The 22,180-nt window shown below is 35.4% G+C and overlaps 2 protein-coding genes across 2 annotated transcripts; both read right to left on the reverse strand.

Moving 5' to 3' along the window:
* Nucleotides 1-3,261: 3,261 nt before the first annotated feature.
* Nucleotides 3,262-8,041, reverse strand: LOC136203646 (acid phosphatase 1-like). Its single transcript, XM_065994845.1, has 3 exons — nucleotides 7,510-8,041; nucleotides 4,659-4,868; nucleotides 3,262-3,795 (listed from the first exon to the last, which is right to left on the reverse strand). Exons 1-3 carry the CDS (start codon nucleotides 7,890-7,892, stop codon nucleotides 3,618-3,620), a joined length of 771 nt encoding a protein of 256 aa, XP_065850917.1. The 5' UTR covers nucleotides 7,893-8,041; the 3' UTR covers nucleotides 3,262-3,617.
* A 9,612-nt stretch (nucleotides 8,042-17,653) lies between these two features.
* LOC136204149 (uncharacterized) lies at nucleotides 17,654-21,115 on the reverse strand. Its single transcript, XM_065995349.1, has 2 exons — nucleotides 20,338-21,115; nucleotides 17,654-18,706 (listed from the first exon to the last, which is right to left on the reverse strand). Exons 1-2 carry the CDS (start codon nucleotides 20,928-20,930, stop codon nucleotides 18,040-18,042), a joined length of 1,260 nt encoding a protein of 419 aa, XP_065851421.1. The 5' UTR covers nucleotides 20,931-21,115; the 3' UTR covers nucleotides 17,654-18,039.
* Between the last annotated feature and the right edge of the window lie 1,065 nt (nucleotides 21,116-22,180).

Consider the following 22,180-nt stretch of genomic DNA (forward strand, 5'->3'; position numbering starts at 1 on the left):
AGGCTTATGCATAAAAAAAACGATAAAAGTTATTTTGAATGAGCTTAACGAGAAGTTGTTTTCTCTTTTGATTGATGAGTCTCGTGATAGTTCTATGAAAGAGCAAATGTCTGTTGTTGTAAGATTTGTGAATGCACGTGGTGAGGTTCTTGTACGATTTCTTGGAGTAGTACATGCTAGTGACACTTTTATACAGTTTTTAAAGAGATATATTGATGATTTCTTTGCAACGCATCATTTATCTCTCAGTGAACTTAGAGATCAAAGCTATGTTGGAGCTTCTAATATGAGAGGCGAGCTTTATGGACTAAAAATACTCATTTAAATGAAAATAAGCATGCACATTATGTTCATTGTCTTGCTCACCAACTTCAGTTAGTGGTTGTTGCTGTTAAAGATCATAATAGAATATGATTTTTTTACTTATCTATCTATGACTATGAACACTGTTGGAGCTTCATGTAAAAGGAAAGATGCTCTTCGTCAATCACAACATGATAAAGTAGTGTAGTCTTTAGAAAATGGAGATATTTATACAGGAAAAGCAAACGTCAAGAAACAAGTTTAGCTCGGTCAGGAGATACAAGATGGGGTTCTCTCTATACTATAGTTTCATTTCTTATTAGTATATGGAGTTCAATGATAAAAGTGCTTAAAGTTGTACATGTTGATGTCGCTGATCTAAGGTTGCAAGCAGTGTATGAGGCTTGTATAGTAGAATGTACAGTTATGAATCTTCAAATGTGTTATCACAATCTCTACAAATAAAGCATCAAAACATTGTTAATGTTGTACGAATAATTAGATTGGCGAAACAGAGTTTGGCAATAAACATAGAGGATGGATGGGAAGAGGTATGCAAAAAAGTCAGTGATTTTTGTTCAAAAAATAAAATTGAAGGCTTCTTGATAGAAGGTTTCTTGATCGTTTTCAAAGGACTCGTCACCATCACTTTTATATCGAAATTGTTATGCCTCCTTAATATCCTGTTTGAAGATCGTTATGGCTCTATTCATCATAGAATTACTTAGTTTTTTGTTTGCTTGACTTTAGCCCTCTTTACTTATAAAAAATTTATAAAATAATAAATAAATAAAATTTAAATTTAAATAATATTTATTTGGTATGTATATATTTTTATTATTAAAAATTATTTTTTAATATAGATTTATATGGATTGAGATTGAGTTTCAATCCAAACTTAAAATGTGTAAATTAACATCATAATAGATAGAGTTGAATCGAATATTTTTGAATGTGCAGTAGAATTCATGAATAAGTTCAATAGAATTTATGAATAGAAATAACTAGACTAAAGTTACAAGAAACAAATGAATCTCATAAATATCTTCATTTTTCAATTTAATCTCTTATTTATTGTAAGTGAATTTAATTAAATGAAAAATGATTAAATGGGAGATAGAAAATTAAGGATTTCAAATTTAGAAAATGATACTTAATTAAATCACAACGACTACCATACTATTTGATACTCCTTTTAGAAGACAAGGGTAACAAATTAAAAAATAGTATTTCTCAAAAGCTACAAACACTTCAAGTGGGATAAATTTGTAGTGAGTTCTCTTAACAATGATTTGGTTACCCTTTTGAATGTTTGTTGGTAACGGTTTAATTTATTTTTGGGTTAATTTGAAGATGGACCATTTTCTTGTGCATTCCATACCAATAGTTCATGGACCAAAGGCTAGTTGAAACTAGAAATTTGATTGGCTGAACAAGAGTATCTTTTATGTTGAGATACTTTATCTTTATCTTTTATGTTGTAATTTGGTTCCTCATATCTAGGGATGTAAATGGGTGAGGACTCGTCACCGTTGATGACTTGTTTCGATTTGGACGATGAATTCCCGATAAGAATTCTCATAGGATGAGGATGGGGATAGTTTTATCCTCCATGGTGAGGATGGAGTGGAGATGGGGAAAGGTATCCTCGCCCTATGGGAACTCCGTCTCGCGCTGTTAATCCCCGATGATGGATCTTCAACTATTTCTTGTGATAATTGATTTTTTTAATGATTTAGGTATATTTTAATAATGTGATTGGTTGTTTTCAATTTTTAGATTTTGGTGGTTTAGAAAATTGTAGAATGATTGTTGATGTTTGGTATTATTAGCTACTTATTTTTAAAAGTTGTAGGCATTACTATTTATTTTTTTAAAACACAAACAATGATTCCCCGCGAGGAATGGGTAATGGAAAATGAAGAAAAAGTTTTTGGAACTTCTATAAGCGGGGATGGGGATTCCGCGCGAGATGGGGATGGGGACAAATCTGTCCACGTTTAACTTGTGGGGACGTGGATGTGGAATTCCCGACTAGTAGGGGAATGGGGATGAGAAATGCATTCCGCATCCCATTTACATCCTTTATAGCATCAACCTCAAAACTTTCTTTGAAAAAAACCTAAAAAGTTGTCAAAACTTAACAAATCACCGAAAGATATAATATTTATTTTTTCACTCATTCACGTTAATTTTGACAAATTTTAATTATGGTTCTACAAGTAATTGAATAATATAATATTTAATGTTTAATAGCATTACATTCATTTGTGTTCCGAAACTAAAACTTCAAAGTCAACTAGGACCATAAACTATCAAAATAATCAATCAGCCCTTGAACCAAACAAAAGTCATCAATTGAATCCACATTCTATTCTAAAATCAGAAACTGTGACTATTTGATATAAACTGTAATAATCTGGGTTGGTTCAAAATGAATTTGAAAAATAGAATCTGAAAGTGTTCAACCGAATGATTTTCACTTAATTAACTTTGAAACTTTTAATAGTGTCAAATGGTACCAAAAAGTGTCAAGATAAACAACTCTTAGCAATGCACTTTTCCACCACCATCTTTGTTGTATTAACTACTTTGACAAATTACACATATCCCGCCACATCTCTTTAGTTGAAATACTAGACCAATTGAACTACTTTGCTCAGCTATAAACTCTTCTCAATTGATTGAGCTACTAGCTTAAATTTTATGTAAACTTCAAGCTAGTCTCTTATTTATACCATGAAAGATGCTCTCAACTGGGCTAGTAGTTTGCCACAAAGATACCGGACAAGTAGAATCAATTCAAGCTAGAAGGATTATGTCTTAACATTGAAAAAATTTGTAGCCAAAAGGTATTGTAACTTGAAAAATTAATGCGGCAAAACAAGATACAAGGTAAAGTAGTTTACTTTGCAACTTTAGGATTTAAAAATAGCTACCCATGACTATTATAGAAGGAAAATCAATTAACTTTTATCAACTATAAATAATAAACAGTTAACAATTCAACCAAACAGACCCTCCTCCGTTCAAGAATCGATCTTCTAAGTAGAAAGTTGTTCGACAAAGGAGAAGAATGCTTCAGCACCTCTAGCTATGGCTACTTCAGCCCTTGCTCATCTACCATATCCTTAACACAACATTTCCCAAATCAACACTGACTGACCTAAAACCCTACTGACTTTAATAAACATCTGCACTTACAACAATGCCAATGTACCAATGCAACATCCTAATTACATCATTGGCAATTAAAACTGTATCTAATAGAGTTACAACATTTCAGGCACACTACAATATTGTTTTTGACATTTTTACGCAATATAATACATTGGATTTGGGAGTTTAAATGACCTTTCTGCCATTGCATACCCAAATAAGTCACTCCATTGATCTCCTGAGCTCCCATGTAATCTATACCCTTCATTTACCAATTCCTGTCTCTTCTCGGATTTGTACACTGTTGCTGCTGTTCCTTGATCTGACTCTCCCCTGTATCATACACCATAATACCAACAATTACATTATGGGCTGCATTTAGAAACTTATAGCTACAACTAATTAATAGAGTAAAAGGCACAAATTTGCTCATAATGTTTTTAGGGAAGCTCATGTATATTCTTAAGGTAAGAGATGGCAAAATGTTGTCTTTCACATTTTCAATTTGGAGTAATTTTGAGCCCAAACAATGGTACATGGAGAAATTTTGGACCCATGTTACAGAATTCATAAAACGACACTCTTACATTAGCCTATAGACCAAGCAAGGGGCATGGGTGGTGTCGGTACACATCCAACAGTTGGAATCACCCCGTCCATTATCATCTACGGGGTACTAATTACAACCCCAACAAATGAAGAACTGTCTATTAATTTTGGGCACCGCCCCGGACCAAAATGGCTTAATTTTAGTCTGGATAGGGGGTAAAGAAAACTCAATCCATATGGGATGAGTCTAGGAAGCGAAGACACGGGTACAGGTGTGGGTGCAGCAAACGGTATTTTTAAAAAATATGAGACACGGGTACAGTGAGAACACACCAAATTTATGTTTATATATATAATATTCATTAGTCATTATAAATCGTAAATAACATCCATAATAAGTCATTAAATCATCAAAAAGAAACATTTACAACTTACAACTATTTAACCTACAAAAAAGAGGCCGTTACTCTATTCTTTTCATTAGATTTTGATTTTTTTCGTTTGGGTTTTATTTTATTTTTTATATATCAACCCCTTTTTTTCTAAAAAAATTTACCTATCCGAAGATTAATGCTTCTTCAACGTTTAATCTTCTTATGGTGCATCTCAACGTAAAGAATGAAGTTATGTTCTAATAGTTCACATACCTCAAAATCAGCCTTTCCCAGTTGGTGTATCCCGCAAAAAGAAGATTTTTCTCTGTGGAATTTCTTTGATATTCGCTCCGCCCAGTCAACAGAAAAATTGTATAATTCATCTTCTGTAGCTCCTCATAGAAATTCAAACTTGCTGGTAAAGCAGGTGCTTCAGCTTCATCCACCCATGTGTTGAAAGATATTTCATCGAAAGGTTCTGATCTAAGTCCAAAACAATGTAAATTTAGCAACTTAAATTAACCAGGATTGGTACATGGTTTTGAAACTAGTTTCATCTGGTAAACACACTACAATTCCTGCAAATGTCTGTTTGCTTTATAATCAAATCAATGATGAGACTCAACATTATCTACTTTTAAGTATTTTTTCCGTGATGGATTAATATCTTCTCATCGACAAGAATTATAATCACATTTTGTCATTTAGAAGTCCACCAGAACTCAAAAAAGCAGAGAGCTTTGCAACAATTGTGATAAAACTGGAAGCAAATACCCCGGCACATACCTAACATACAGTACTGCTGATCAAGCATAAATCTTAGAGATATAAAAAAAAGCACCAATGTAGGTTTAACGTACAAAATAGTATCAATTTAGACTTCGAAAATAAAACCTGACACGTCATTCATGCAATTTGGGTGGTTTTTGCAGAACTTAAATCAACAATTACAAATAGGTGACGGTTGTAAACTGGAGTAATATGAATGGCGTGTCACGTCTCATTATCGAGATCTAAATTAGTACTATTTTGTAAATATTAAGCCTACATTGGTGCTATTTTGTACGTGGAGTATAAATTGATACTCCCAGAATCCTTATGCCTATTTTGACAAAAAAAAAAAAAAAAAAAAAAAAAAAAAAAACTTTAACTGAACATAAATGATGCAGCCAAATTGACACTGAATAACTACTAAACAGGTCCAGCGAAGCTGATGGTGCAAAGATATTCAATCTGCATGTTTTTTCAAAAAATGTTATTAAGAAATTAAAAGAGCAGATGAAGAGGGGCCCTCTCAAAATTATTTTTCCCATATTTTCAAGACAAAATGGCAAGCAAAAAGCTCAACAATCTTCTCTTCAGTTTTTTTTAATGTTTCCATTAAAGTTTCCTAACTATGTTTTTTTAGAAATAACATTCTCTCGTGTCTATTCCTTTTTGGTGCAACATAGATTACACCTGACTAGGGGTGCAACCGAGCCGAACCCTAGGTAGGTTTGGTATTGGTTCGGTAATATCTCGAGCCGAGCCCTCTCGAATCGAGCTTTGACGAGCTTTGACCGAATATGGCCGAGTTTTGACCGAGCCAAGCTTTTATCGAGCTTCTAACGAGCTTTAACCAAATTCATCATACATGCATAGAATAAGTAGCATAATAAATAGAAAAGCTTTATAACATACTCCATATAAATTTAAAATATTTATAAAGAAAAACAATCATGTTATTGTCGAGATTCCATAACAGTATACGGTACTTGTGATCGGAAAACACAAGCTTGGAGAAAAATTTCAAACAATAACATATATATTAAACTTTGTAATATATTTTATTCCTTATCAAAACCTAATTGTCTCGCTAAAAACTCAAATGTCTAACCTTTTTTTTGTGTTATTTTTTTTGTATGGGTTAAATCTTATTTGAATTGTGAATTATGATGAAAACTAATAACAATCAATAAAATATTATATATATATATATATATAATGAAGGTGCCCGCTATGGTTACTTTGTTTTTTAGAAAGTACCGTTACTTGGTGTGGTTTTCACCATTGGATGATGGAGCATAAAATTAATCCAATGGTGAAAACCACACCAAGTAACGGTACTTTGTAAAAAACAAAGTAACCATAGCGAACACCATATAATGAAATATATATAGTAATTAAAAATAATCGAGCCTGTTCGTGAGCTTTCGAACCGAATCTGAGGAAGCTCGGACTCAGCTCGATAGTGCTCGAGCCGATCCTGAACTCGAGTCGAGCCCTATCGAGCCAAACTTTGATCGAGCTTTCACCAAGCCGAGCTCGACTAGTTTGCGAACTAGCAAGGCTCGTTTGCACCCCTACACCTGACACGTAGATTATTTGTTTCAAATAATGCCATTCAAATTGTAATGTGATTTGAGTTTTTAACTGAACTCAAAGCATTTCTTATTCTTCCACCCTTTTTTTCAGAACTTTAGCCAGAAGCCTTTCAGGAATGTTTAGTTTAACTGTAAAGTATAAAATTAAAGTTGAGAAATAATGGCATGAAAAGTAATTACACTGCACTTAAAATATTTTTAATTTGATTCCTGCTGATTACAACATTTTTTATTGTATTCCTACTGATTTATGCACATATTCTACGGAACAATAAGCTTTGTTTGGAAGTTTGGAGGTTAATGGAGGTGAGAGTTAAAGGAGGTAATGGAAATGGAAGGGAAGTGATGGAATGGAAAGTTAAAAGTTAACCTTGTTTGGGAGTTTATAGGATGTAAATGAGATTAAATTAACCTTGTTAAAGAGTTTAAATATGAAGGGGAGACAAGAAATTTTAAAAAAGTTTAGGTTACACCCAACCCCCAATTTAGAGTTTAGAGTTTGGAATTAGAGGAAGTAAAGATTTAACTCCATTAACCTCCATTTACTCTCTAGAAATAACTCCAAATAAGATTAACTTAATATTTAACCTTCTATTACTCTCATTTACTCTCATTAACCTCCGCTTAAAAAGACTACAAAAAAGGCCTTCTACCAAAACCACAAATCATCTGACTAGGCAACGATATTCACCCAATCGCATTATCGCAATCATTAAAAATCCGAAAACATTTAATCCGACGGCTAAGATAGTTTCACTTACCCGAATCCATGAGCCTGGTAGTAAGGAACATTGGAGAGCAGCGTCTCATCAATATCGAACACCCAAGCGTCTTTCTCATCGCCGGCGATCTTCACGGACTGAGCGAAGGCAAGCGAATCGGAAGCCACGATCTCGGAGTCGGATAGGTAGCGGTCTTTGGTCATATAGTTTCCGACGAAGCTCGTGCATCCGGAAGGAATACTAATCCAATAACCTGCGTTGTTGGTTTCTACGGAGAGCCTCCAGCTGTCGCAGTAAAGATCGGTGTTCCCGCTGCGGGTTTTGCGATTGTTGGGCATCTGAATGACGGATTGAGAAATGGCGAACGGAATGATGACGTTAAAGAGGATAAGAATCGAACGGAGGAGAGGAGAAACTGCCATTAGATAGAGCAGGAGGATTCACAATTTCTTAGTTGAGTTCCCAAGATCTGGGCCTTTCACCTCCCGCCGGCCACTAGTTCAAGTCGATATGGAAAACGAGCTGCTTCTTTTGTATTGCTTGTTATGGTTATGTTTTTTTATTAGATAATTTACAAATTTGAAAATTTGTCTACACCATTTTAGACCTCTTCGTAACCTCAATTGGACCGGGCTCGGCCGGGATCTAATCAGATTGTATACCCAACTATCAATTCAGTCCATCTTATATTCTATTTATATCAGGTTTGGATTGGACTAACCCAAGGTAAAAAAACAGCCCAATCCCTCAACTAATATATATTATTCAGTGGTGAAAAAAACAAAGTAAGCTTTATTTTGTAAAAGCCAAATTAACAATAAAAAGCACCTATATTTATATTAAAATACTATTAAACACAATAAAAATACAACAAATTAAAATTTAATTAATTAATTCAATAAACATCAACAAAGATAATTTTATGTAATAAAAAAATATTTAATGAAATAATAAAAATCAAATAGAGATAATAAAAACATATATATATATATAATGTATTCATTTCATTTTAAAATAATTGTCATATTTGACCAACTTTTTTTATTTCATATTATTCATTAGGTTTAGTTTTAGGTTTTTTTTTCTATTTTACCTTTATTAATGTGTTTGACCTTAATTACTCCATCTTTGTATTAGTTAATGAGCAATAATATTTTAGTTCATTTTCTATAGATTTAATACAAATCAATCATTTCATTGATATCTGCAATTTGATCAAATGTGATAATTATTTTGAAATTGATGGAGTAATATATAAGGGCCGGTTGGGCCGAATTAAGTTCGGTCTTTTAAAACAAATCTCAAGCCCAATTCATTTTATATGCGGGCTGGAGCGAGTTCAGGCTAGGTTGACCGGGACAACTCTTAAATATACATGTCCAAACTCATCCTAAAAGAGGAGGGATTGAGCTCATAACAAGTCTAATTGGGACTAAGGGTTAATTTGGCCCCTAAAGGTGGTAAACGTGTTCAGTTTAATCCAAATTGAAGTTTAAGTATTAACTCGGCTGTTAAATTTAGACTAATTTATTAAATATTGTCAATTTCAAACTAAATTAATAACTAAACTTCGATTTGGTGTAAACTTAATTTGTAACTTTAGGAGTCATATTAATCATTAATTGACATATTGAGATAAATAAAATATTGAGGTTTTTATGTAGGAAAAAATTTGCAAGAGTTAAGAATAAATTTTGCATTCCTGACCGTTTCAAACTCTTCATCTAATCAAAGACTAAAATAGGATTTTGGTTTTTGGGAAAGTATCAATTTAGGCTCTACATATAAAATAGCACCAATGTAGATTTAGCGTTTAAAAAAATGTACAAATTTAGGCATTGATAACGAAATGTGACACGTCATTTATATTACTCTGTTTTTTTTTTTTTGAGAAAATGCTTGTAATTAGATAAAAAAAACAAAGAAGTACAACAAGCAAAATGTAAGGAATAAAACCTCACATGATTACATACTAAAACAAATACAATATCCACAAAGGGATGAAAATGACTACAAAGAGCAAAAAGAACCCATAAAAGGCACAAAAAACACAAAACTACAATATATTTCTCGTTAATCCAAATCAGTAGAAAGACATCTGCAATCCAAACTTCATCCTCTAAACCATTCCGAATATTCGGATCTGAGTCCTTTTTTTTTGTTGCAACCACGTAGATTTATTAATCTACGGATAAGATAAATCATTTCCGCTCTTGCTAAATCCGAAAAAGCATAAACGACAGAATAATAGAGAGCAGATACAATCAGGCAGATAAGGAGTTCTGATGAAATATATGAACACTGACTAAAAAAGCAATAAAAAAATTACATAAATCTAACCCGGTGTGAGGAGGAAGAAGTAAGATCTTTTGTCCTCCTCAAAGTAGATCAACAAAATAGGAAGATTGATAGGAAAAAAGGAAAAGAGAAAGGAGGAAGGAAGGAGTTTTTGTTCGGTTTCCTTGAGAGGATTTAGGCAGTTATTTATATTACTCTGTTAAGTTCTATTAATTGTACGAGGAGAGAAAAATCAAAACTTAACGGAGTAATATGAATGATGTGTCACGTTTCGTTATCGATGCCTAAATTGGTACGCTTTTTTTAAACGTTAAATTGACACTTTCTAAAAAAATTATAGATCTATTTTGATACTTTATCCCTAAAAAAATTAATACTAAATAATATTTTAAATAATTAGTTTATAACATTATTATATATTCTTAAATGGTTAATAATAATTATAAGTAAAAGAGTGGTACAATATTAAATATTACTCCTTTTGTCATATTACATGTCTTTCTAGAGATTTTTTTTTTTTGTTTCATAATACATGTCATTTTGATATTATCAATACACATTAATTCACATTCTTTCAGTTATAAAACGTGGGTTTATGGAGATTAATTAGAATAATGGACTTATTATAAAATAAATCATTAGTGGAATTAATAAATAAAGGCTATTAAAGTCTTTTTTTAATATTCTTAATTTTTGTACAGTTCTCTAGAAAAACATTTAATATAAAACAGAATGAGTTATAAACAAAGGGAAGAAAATATTATATGGTGGAATGCAAAATTTGACACCCTAAGGCAAAAATATCTCTTTGGGCTATACATGTAATCTAAGTAAGGATCTTGGAGACCATATTAAATTTCTATCCATTAAATTTCAAGTGAACACTCAATTTGGTCACACTTTGAGTGAATCCTCATAATTGATAGGTTTTGAATGTTTGATCGTGCCTAAACCTGTCCATAGGCCCGGGTACCCGTCCTGTCCGTCTAGGTTCCCGTCTCTTGGACCGGGCTTGGACAATAAAAATTGTTCATAGATCTAGTCCGGTCCAGGTCCGCTAAAACCTATCTATTTTTTGGACGGGTTTGGAATTAATAAAAATAACACGGATCGGCCCAGTCCGGCCCGTTTATTAATATTAATTAATAAATGTATATATTTATATATTAAATATTTTTTTATAATTAATAATTATATATATATATATATATATATATATATATATATATATATAGGCAGGCTTATATGGATTGGGTTTGAGATTTGATTTTTAAACCCGAATTCAATCCGGTCCGAGCCCGCCTAAATTAATAGTAGGTTGGACTGGGCATGAACTGGACATTTTTACCTAAAAATTCGATAGATCCAGCCTGAGCCCGGCCCAATCCGGTCCATGGACAGGTCTAATCATACTACATTATACCAATCCTTGTTTTTTTTTTTTTTTTTTATAGTATACCAAGCCTTGTTGATGATGCTACTTTCTACCAATGTTTGATGACCCCTTTTGAATGTTTGTTGACAACTAAATAGTATCATTTTGGCCATTGGCTTGTTATTTTTGCTTAGATTGGGAAAAAAAAAATGTATAGAACATAAGCATCTCATTCTTTATTTACTAGGGTGAAATTAATAGATAAAATTGCAAAATTGAGATAAAGCAGGGCTAAAGCTAAAGTTGCGATGACACTCCATATGTGTTAAAGTATTATTTTAATACATTAAGCTCTTAATGGACATCTTAGTTTTTTTTTTTTTAAGAACAAACAGGAATATTATTTATGATATATCAGTAGTCAAAACATCGATAAGAAACGGAGGTGGACATTCCCACTCTCCACGAACAGACAAAGAATTAACCGCCCTAGTCAAACAATGAGCGGCTACATTCGCTGAACGTTTAATGAACGAGATTGATACATTTTCAATCCTAACCATAAGATCCCTACATTCTACAATTATCCCCGAAAGATATGAAGGATGATTCTCATTATTAAGAATAGCTTGAACTACTACTAGACAATCAGATTGTACCATCACTCCGCCTAAGTTAGCATTTTTAATCCAAGACAGCGCTTCTTTAATGGCTATCGCTTCAGCAATAGCGGGATCAGATATACCAGCATAGGCTCCATGAGTCGCGTATAGACACATACCTGAATGATCCCGGATAAGGAAGCCCATGGAGCAATAACCTGCCTCCTTGCTCACCCCAGCATCCACATTACATGTGACCATTCCTTCCGGCGGACATAGCCACCGAACTTGAGCCCGCGATACGACTGATTCAGCCTTCGGTTTCAGCGCTTGTGCGGTTATCCACTCATGGTGCATATATCTCGCCTGTTGATTGACAAGTTCAGGTTGCGACCTCTTCTTTTCCCAGACCACTGCATTCCGATGCTTCCACAGGGACCATACTATAGTCACAATCTCCGCCACATTCAGTCCCATGTTATCAGCCAGAATCTCGCCCAACCAGCTTGTAAAGTTCCCAACTAAAGTCATACGGGAGTCCCTAAAGTAAATGTTCCAGACTTGCATGGCAAAGGAACAGGAAAGGAATGCATGTGTCTCATCCTCGCCACAATTTCCACATACCGGACAAACATTTGGAAGGTTACAATGGCGTTTAATTAAGTTTACCATGGTAGGCAAGCATGAGGCGAACAACCGCCATATACAATTTTTAATCTTCGGAGCCACTTCCAGCTTCCAAATAAGAGCCCAATTGATCTCCGGATTCCGATTTAGCACCAAACCAGTAAGAAAAGACACCCGGTATCCGCTTCGGACCGAATAAGAGCCAGATTTTTCAAATTGCCAAAACCAGCCATCCTCCCGTGTAAGATCCCTTCTAGGTATAGAAAAGATAAGCTTCTGATCCCGATTATCAAAAATTCCAGCAATCAGTTCTGAATTCCATCGTCCATTTGGGAGTAGAAGGTCTTGGACAAGTCCAGACGGAAGAGTAAGATCCACTCGACTAGAAGGTTTTGGATCAACATTGTCGGGTAGCCAAGGGCTATCCCAAATATCAGTATTGGCCCCATTACCAATTTTCATCGAAGCCCACACTTAAGAACTTCCCGAGCAGCCAAAATACTACGCCAAACAAATGAAGGGTTATGACCCAGACCGGCATGCAAAAAATCCGACGATGGAAAATACCTCACTTTTAGGAGTCGAGCGACCAAAGAAGTCGGATTTTGTATGATGCGCCAACCCTGTTTTGCAAGAAGCCCAAGGTTGAAATTGTGAATATGGCGAAAGCCCAAACCTCCAAGTGTCTTAGGATAACATAGCCGTGACCATTGCTGCCAATGGATGCCTTTACTCGCCTCACCTGCTGATTTCCACCAGAAGCGATTTAACATTTTATTCACATCGTCACAGAACTGATCCGGCATTAGGAAAATACTCATAATATACGTAGGGATTGACTGTAGCACGGATTTAATTAACACCTCCTTGTCAGCTCTAGAGAGGAACTTTTCTTTCCAACCGTTAATTCTGTTCCATATACGGTCCTTTATAAAGCTGAACGTTTGCATTTTACTCTTTTGTACAGCAATCGGGGCGCCTAAGTAAAATCCCATATCAGTAACTTCAGCTACCCCCAGAATCGAAATCACATCCGCCTTATTGTTGCTGACCGTACCATTACTAAACATCACGGAGGATTTTTGAAAATTAACCTGCTGCCCAGAAGCCATTTCGTACCTGTACAGACACTGCCGAATAGTAGTTGCTTCTGAAATGTTAGCTTTAAAGAACAAATAGCAATCATCCGCAAAGAATAAGTGTGATATTCGAGGGGCATTAGATGCAACCATACAACCGTGGATCTTCCCCTCTCTAACCCGGGCTTGAAGAATAGATGTAAGTCCCTCAGCACAAATCAAAAAGAAAAAGGGGGAAAGCGGATCTCCTTGGCGAAGTCCCCGAGTCGGATTAATAGGCCCCAATTCCTTTCCATTATGAAGTATTTTGTACCTTACCGATGTCACACACATCATAAGCCAATTCACCCAACGGAGAGAGAACCCCAACTTGAGAAGCATATTACGGAGAAAATCCCATTCAACTCTATCGTACGCCTTACTCATATCGAGCTTTAGAGCAGCCAACCCGTTTTTTCTTTTCAATTTCAATCTATGAATCACCTCATACGCCACTATAACATTGTCCGTGATCAGCCGTCCCGTCAAAAACGCACTCTGTGTCTCTGAAATTATGGATGGTAGAATCCTCCTAAATCTGTTAGCAAGCATTTTGGAGATGATCTTGTATAAGATGTTACAAAGCGCAAGCGGTCTAAGATCAGCCACAAACTCAACCTCCGGCTTTTTCGGAATTAGGACAATCAAAGTATCATTAAGCTGTGGAGGAAGCTCCACCGAATTCAGAAAGGATAAGCAAGCTATCGAGATATCTGATCCAATAATACCCCAAAATCTCTGATAAAACGCAGGATTGAACCCATCAGGCCCCGGGCTTTTATCAGGGTGCATTGAAAAGCATGCGTTCTTAACCTCCTCAACAGTAAACGGGCACGTTAAAATAGAGTTATCCCTATCAGTTACCCGAGTTCTTACCTCAGATAAAATCTCAGAAGCTTCGCACCCCCTGGTGTTAAAGATGTCTTGAAAGTAGGCAACTAGCAGTTCCTCCAAACCTTGACGATGGCACCAAACCCCATCAGCATTTTTCAGAGCATGGAATGAGTTATTTCGCTTACGGGCTGACGCATGTGCGTGAAAGTATTTAGAATTTGAATCCCCGTCTTGAAGCCAAAAGAGCTTCGCACGTTGCTTCCAAAAATCTTCCTGCTGTTTTAGTGTTTTCAAATACAATTTCAGAGCTATTTCATACTGCCCCAGCCCATAAGCATCAGACCTTCCACGAAATTGGTCACACAGCTTCCGATATTGATTAATTGCTCGGTGAAAATTCCCCTCAATGTTGTTACTCCACTTTTGCAGAGCCAATGAGCAAGCCACAATCTTCTCCGGTACCATCTTCGACCTATGTAAATTCCAAGCTTGTTCAACCACATTACCACAATGATCCTCTCTAAGCCAGCCGTTCTTAAACCTGAACCGCCTAACCCCAGTTATCTGTACCCATGCTTTTATTTCAAGAACCAAAACTGAATGATCTGAACACGCAGCAGCCACATTGTGAAGTTTTGAATTAACAAACAGGTCCTTCCAGCAAGAGTTAATAAGTGCCCGATCTAATCTTTCCCTAATCCACCTGTTTGTGCCACGCCCAACTTCCCATGTAAAGGGATAACCTTGCATTCTCATACTACTCAAGCCACAATCATCAATGGCCGATTTAAACCCCATCAAGCAAACTATTCGGATGACGATTTCCCCCTCTCTTTTCTGCTAAGGAAATAAGATCATTAAAATCTCCTAATAAACACTAAGCAGCCCCAGACCCATCTGATAAAGATCTGAGAAGATCCCACGACTCCCGCCTTCGACTACGTTCCGGATATCCATAGAAGCCAGTGAACCTCCAACCCGAAATATTTTAGAACTGAATCATTGCATCAATATAGTTACTTGTGGACGCTTTAATCATCACCTTCACATTCGATTTCCAGAGAAGGGCTAGACCACCCCCATGCCCCTGACAATTAACAATACAAACTACCTTCAAAATTCAACTTCTTACAAACCAGAGAAACTTTATCAACCTTCAACATTATTTCCATTAGAAAAATCACTAATGGCTTATGGAAACGAACCAGATCCCGGAGGACATTAACTGTCTGGGGGTTGCCCAAGCCCCGACAGTTCCAACTTAGTAGACTCATGGCTCCTGACGGGTCTATTTTCCAGATCCCGTCTTCATCCCGCTTTTTGTCTGATCGGCACAGTTTAGTTCACTCGCTTTGAACCCATCATTAGTACGTTGTCGTTTAGGCTCAAGAATAAATCCTTCTGTTATGACTGTATTTGAATTATTAAATGCTAGCTTCATATTCCCAATCTGGCTTCCTTCCTTTGAGCTTCCTATATCTTGTATCATCTCCATATGTTGCTCATCTGATAAACTCATATTATCCTCATAATCCTCCACCGAGTCACGAAGCCACATCTTCCCAATAGGGCTAACTGGATTTCTTAACGGAGCACGAAGAAAACTCCCAAACTGGCGTGCCATAGTCTTATCCGGCGAGTCAAATAATAAGCCACAAAATTTGTCCACATGCCCAATCTTTCCACAAAAAAAACAAAATTGCGGAAGTCTTTTGTACTTAAATGTAACCCAGAACCATTTCCCCCCACGTCGTTGTAGATTTTGTCCAGTTTTGAGCTTTTTATTGACATCAATGGTAACATTAATGTGCAAGAAGCTTCGTCTAAGACCTGTGAAATTCTTCGGGTCTGCTTCCACAAAGCCCCCCAAACTATTCCCTAATGCCCTACAAGCCGCTTCAGTTTGAAAATCAATAGGGAGGTCATATATTTGGACCCAGATGATAAGGGCATTTAATTCCAACATAGATACCTGTTCTGAGCCAGCCAGCCTTCGCACAATCAGTACATTCTGGTTAAACGTCCATGGCCCGTCATTTAAAACCCTAGCAACATCGAGCTCATGGTAGAATTGAAACAAGTAGCGCCCTTCCATTTCCGTCTCAGTGACCGTTACCTTCTTCACTGGCCTCCAAATTGCCGCTAGGGTTTTCTTCATCGAGTCAAAGTGAACCGGTCGGGGGGATAAGAATTGCCCAACAATAAAGAACAATTCCTGTTCTTGAACTGGGAGCAACGCTTCATCATCTAGAACCAATACATCTTCCGGGATCCCTTCAATGTTAAGCCGTTCATATTCGGCTTCAACTTCGGCCTGTCTATCCATGATCAAACCAGCCCTCCACACAACCAGAATGAACCAAGTCCCACAAGAATTGAATAAACCAGAGAAGCCAACAAAATCACATAGCCCAAGAAATAGAGGAAGAATGAACTCACCGGATTCGAAGGACGAATTCCTAATTAGTCCAAGCCAAGTGAATCAGATGAAAAGAATCGCATAATCGGAGAAGCGAAAGTCGGAAGAAAGAATCGATCGGATGAGTAACTGAGGGATTAGAAAATGTTGAAAGGGGTTCAAAAGCGAAGGAGATCAATGAATCAAAGAAATCAAAGAATTAAATGAAAGAATCAATAGATCAATGGAAAGAATTCAACCATCAATGGATCGAATGAAAGAATGGCAAGGGTTTTAGCATCTCAAAAGAGAAGACAAAGGGCACTCCAAGAGGAGAGACAGATCCTCATTTCCTAATATGACCATTATTTTTTATTGGACATCTTAGTTATGTGAGTAATTCAATTCAAATTCCATTTTAGCGATAAAACTGTCAACATACTACTATTCCTCTAAAGTAAAAGAGTTAAAAGATCAGTTGGAGTGACAATCTATGTCAGTTGACGTGTTAAAACAGTGACATGCTAGCAGTTTTACTTACACTAAATGAAATTTGAATCATACACACAACTAGATCATCCAAGAGGGGATAATGTGTTTAAAAATAAATAATCAAGAGCTTAATGTGTCAATATAAAAGATTACGAACTTAATGTATTAAAAAATAATTGATCAACAACTTAATATCTTATTGTATTCATTAAGAGTTTAATCAATAAAAACTAAATTAATCGGATGTTTAAGAGGGTGTTTGTTTACTCTCTTTCCTCCTCACGTTTGCCTTCTCACTTTGAAAATAAGAGTTTTAAGCGTTTGATTAGCGACCTCTTATCTTTTATACATGAAAATGCTTTTGGAAAAAGCCGATTTTTCCAACCGCAAAAACGCAAAAACTAACGGTAAAAGCTAACAGTAAACAGCACACAACAAATAGAATAATAAATATATATGAATAAACAAATAGAATCTTGTTCTGTCTGTACTGTACAGTTTCAATCTGATAAATATGTAATTGCATATTACCAAAAATAACCATAAGTTGGTTTTAACAAGCAATCAGAAGTTGTAAATTTCAACTACCTAAATAATAAATTCTACAGACTCAACCACTAATAACGTACCACCTGTACTTTTTTATTTTTTAACACCAACCAATCAAAAAATCCCAAGGGAAAATTTCAAACAGTCAAATGAAAGAATATCCAAAATTTCAAAATAGAAACCCCAAAAAGTACTTTATTTGCTCAAACCAAAGAGATTAAAAATTGGCTATCACAGCAAAATACACAGTGAATCCTGAATCCGTCACTGTCACTGTCACTGGTTATCACGATCGTCATGGCAGAGTTCCTTCCTGAGCTTATGCGAAAAAAGGCGGCACGCATCCATACTAAGATCAATAGCAGCAGAAAGTGCAACAAAAAGTGCCCCATCAGCCATACAAGTGACATGTTGCACCCCAACTTGCACAACAGGTTTGCTAATTTTACCTTCCCCTTCAACAGTAGAACCCATCACAAACCCTTTCACAGGTGATCTTACACAACTCAATCCTGCATCCTTCATTATTCTACTATCAATACAAAATTCACCTCCTTTTTTCATACTCATCGTACCTTCCGCGATCGAGATCCCCCGGCTCGGCCCTCCGTTGTCCGTTACAAGCTCAAATTTATAACCAAGACCGTCCACTGGACCCCGCTCGCGCCATGCCTCGAGCCTCCCCCATGGCTTCCAGCTGCTCACTGAGAACCCGTTCGGACGTAGGATTAGCCACGCTCCAGGGTTGGACCGCGACACGCGGTCCGACCCTGGAGATGGCACAAATGGTGTGACCATTGATGCTGCTGCTACTGGTGAGCCGGAGAGGTCATATATCATTATCATCCATCCCTTTCTTTCTCTCCCGGACCGTTCTTTTTCGCCGGAAAATGTTCTCCTCCATCCTCTGTTGTTGTGCACGGTGAAATCTGACGGCAAAGATCTGTTTTTTTTTTTTTTCAAATCAACATTTAGAATTAGAATCTTTAACTTGATACAGAAAGATTTGGAGCAGATATTTGCACATGGAAGAGAATCTGAGATGATTAGCAGTTTGACAGTTAAGGAGATTCGAATTTTGACCAAGATTTAATTATTATTTAGCGTTTTCAGGTGTAACAGAAGTCGTTTTTATTATAATGCAAGATGGGTGATCTCTGATCTGTCATGGTTGTTGGTGTATGAAATTCTTGAATCCCCAAATTGAAAATCAACACATGAAATTATGCTACTAATTAAGCATCTTAATATAGCAATTTCATTTTCATATAATTTTGAAAAATTAGCCAATAAAATAATGTTGGGATTCAATCCCATCTATGTAAAGCAATGGAAAAATAAAAATGTCATATGGAAAGTTGACAACTTTATTTGTTACAATTTTACATTAATCGTAAGAGGTAAAGTCTAAATTTGCTTCTAACATTTTTTTAGGAAGTAAAAATAAATACACGTCTCTTCCAAAAAAAAAAAACACGTGATATAAAAGAATGGTAAAATCAATCCCCAAAGTTAGTTTCTAACAATAAACAATTTTGGATACTTCATCAAAAAAAAAAATTTGCATACGATGGCAGAATCAGCTTTTAACTATTTGTAGGCAAAAAGTAAACCTGACTCGTATTGGCACGACTTAAAAAGAATTTGCCTTTATTGAGATCCGGATCAACATGATCGAGTTTTTACTAGTTTTTACTAGAATTGAGAAAAAAATGCACATCACTTCATATATTGAAGGTGCAATCATCACATCCGAAGATGAAGATAGAGGGATGAGCAGAGGTAGAAAAAAGGTTGTTTCAAATGTCTAGGATGCATAGGTATTTTTGTGTCTTTGCTTCCATCTCTAAATCGAGATAAGAGTTCCGTTTTATAGGTTTATTAACTAGGTCAAAAAGTAATTTATGTACCGTTTACATTGGAAAAACGCTAAAGACAAATTTAAAAATTATCCCTCAATTGTATTATGGGAGAAAATTATTTATAACAAAATGGTCAATGAAATTAAATAAAAATAATTTGAAAGAACACTAAAATAAATTTTGCAATGAACAAAAAGAATTTTATATTAAGTATTCGGTTTTTTTACGTCATTTAAAAGATCTCAATTCAGATTTGAATACGTGTATTATGATCCCAATAAATAAATAAAACAGTAAGATCTCTTATAATATGTGTCAGTCAGTGGTGCGGAATGCTTCTAATAATTTGCTGAGCAAAAGAGATAAGGTGGTGCCCAAAATTGGTAGAGTAGACATGTGGGTTCCATTCCTTAATCCTTACCGTCTATCAAAGGAATTGACAACCCACATGCACTTTATCACTAACTAATCCTCATATTAGCTAATCCCAGTAGGCCCACTTTTAATAATAAGACAAACCATTATTACCTTTAAAACCACATAATTAACTAATTAATTAATTAATCCAATTTCCATACCCACCACCACCCTTACAGCATGTTAGCAGGCCCCCATATACCCCACTAAAGTGCGCGACACGACAAACAGAACAGTAAAAAACACGAAGAAATAATACTACTAAGCTAACAAGGAAAGAAAAAGACAAAATTACCGGGATCTTGAGTTCCGGTCGGCACTGAACTTGCAACTGAAAACCGGCTGCCTTATATTCCCTTGAATCTGAAAAACCACCGGGCTACACTCCGGTTCACCACCGAACTGAAAAACGAACCGCGGGTCGGGTTCCGTACGGACCAAGATATGAAGACGAGCCGACGGTTTATCAGGGTGGTTACCCAGCTTTAACCAACCATTTTGAAACACTTTCGGTCCGGTCACAGAATTCCCCAAATCAACACTCACCTGAACCCGACCCAGTAACTTCCCGCCGCTGACTCCACACGTGTGACCCATCCGACCCGTGTAAACCTCCAAACGGAGAATGAGTGGCTTGGCGGAGAAACGGCGGATGGATAGAGCGTCGAGGTGGAAGCCGAGGGCGGAGGAGGAAGTATCCGGCGGAGAATCATTAGCCGTTGAGCAAAGAGGGAGAAGGACATTTTGGGAAGGGGAATTTTTTATGGATAATTTACAGAAACATGGAGTGGTTGAAGGATGAACGCCGGAGCCGGCTGGTTTGGTGGCCTGAGGAAGTTTCAGAGCTAAAGATTCGACGATTAAACGGACAAACGGACATGGATCCATTTTATTTCAGATTAAGACAAGATAAAGTTCGAAATGTACGTCAGTAAGGAAGAACCGGAGATGAAGATGAAGAAGAAGTAAGAAGAGGTAGCTTCGAAAACATCTATGTTGATGAAATGGACTGGTTTTTATCGTTTTACTATATATCTGTTGCTGTGTTGTTCAGTGGGACCTTTTTTTTTTTCCTTCCCTCTTTTATTGTTTTTTAACCGTCAAAGACCACATTTATGAATATTTTCTGATTTTGCCCCACTAATTTCTCGGGAATAAATGAGTAATTTAAATGATTCCTTTCAAGTTGACTTAAGGAGAATGCATTAGATTATCATTTTTAAAAAGTTTCGAAAATTTTAAAGTGTGAATCTATTTAATTTAGATTTTTTAAACACTCAATTAATTTTGAAGGTATTAAATAAAAAAATTCAAGAATTTAAAAAAATCTATGAAAATATGATGTATCACAACTTTTATTGAAACCTGTAAATGCTTTTCATTTTCTTCAAATAGAGATGTTCCATTTGAAAATCGAAATAATTAAAAAGTAAATAATCAATAAAATAAGAATCAAATAAAAACAACAAACTGAATCGAACAATTCAGTTCAATTTTGTTTGGTTCATCGGTTTTAAAAATTAATTATATTAATTATAGAATTTATACTTAATCATTATTTTTGAAATAAAATTATTAGAATTAATAAATGACTAGGAATTCTTTCTGCCATCTAAATTTATAATATAATTTTATTGTTTACGTTAGTTATAAAATTTATAATGATTTGAAATTCAATTTTAAAATTGAATTTGAAAGCGTGATTTATTGATTTTCAACTTTTAGTGTTATTATTGGAGAAATTACACAGTATTTCTAGTGTAATACATTTGTCCAATCAAATAATATTATTTATATACATTTATATCTTATGAATTCTTAAAAAAAAATTTATATCTTATGCATTGATATGCATTTCTCTTTTAATTGGTCGGATATATTACACTTGGTTTATCTTAGAAGTTCTCTACTGTTTAATATGGAAAAAATTCGTCAATTGAATTTCATAATGAAAGCTTATGTAGAATTTAAAATTAAAATAACTATCAAATTAAACGTTCTCTCTTTCACCACTTTTAATATTTAATCATTTGATTTATAAATCGAATTATTTCGATCGGTTCGGTGAATTCGGCATTTTTCTAACAAAACATGAACTGACCGAAATTATCGAAATAGTATTAAAACTATAATCAAAA

Source organism: Euphorbia lathyris, chromosome 8 (genome assembly GCF_963576675.1).
Source record: "Euphorbia lathyris chromosome 8, ddEupLath1.1, whole genome shotgun sequence".
NCBI lineage: Eukaryota > Viridiplantae > Streptophyta > Magnoliopsida > Malpighiales > Euphorbiaceae > Euphorbia > Euphorbia lathyris.

Excerpts from the sequence above, each read along its gene's own strand:
- LOC136203646 (XM_065994845.1), bottom strand. The coding sequence starts at position 7,892 with ATGGCAGTTTCTCCTCTCCTCCGTTCGATTCTTATCCTCTTTAACGTC. Across the intron at positions 4,869-7,509 it reads TACCAGGCTCATGGATTCGG|ATCAGAACCTTTCGATGAAA; the intron begins GTAAGTGAAACT and ends TTTTGGACTTAG. Across the intron at positions 3,796-4,658 it reads TGGGAAAGGCTGATTTTGAG|GGGAGAGTCAGATCAAGGAA; the intron begins GTATGTGAACTA and ends TGTATGATACAG.
- LOC136204149 (XM_065995349.1), bottom strand. The coding sequence starts at position 20,930 with ATGGATCCATGTCCGTTTGTCCGTTTAATCGTCGAATCTTTAGCTCTG. Across the intron at positions 18,707-20,337 it reads GACCGGAACTCAAGATCCCG|ATCTTTGCCGTCAGATTTCA; the intron begins GTAATTTTGTCT and ends AAAAAAAAACAG.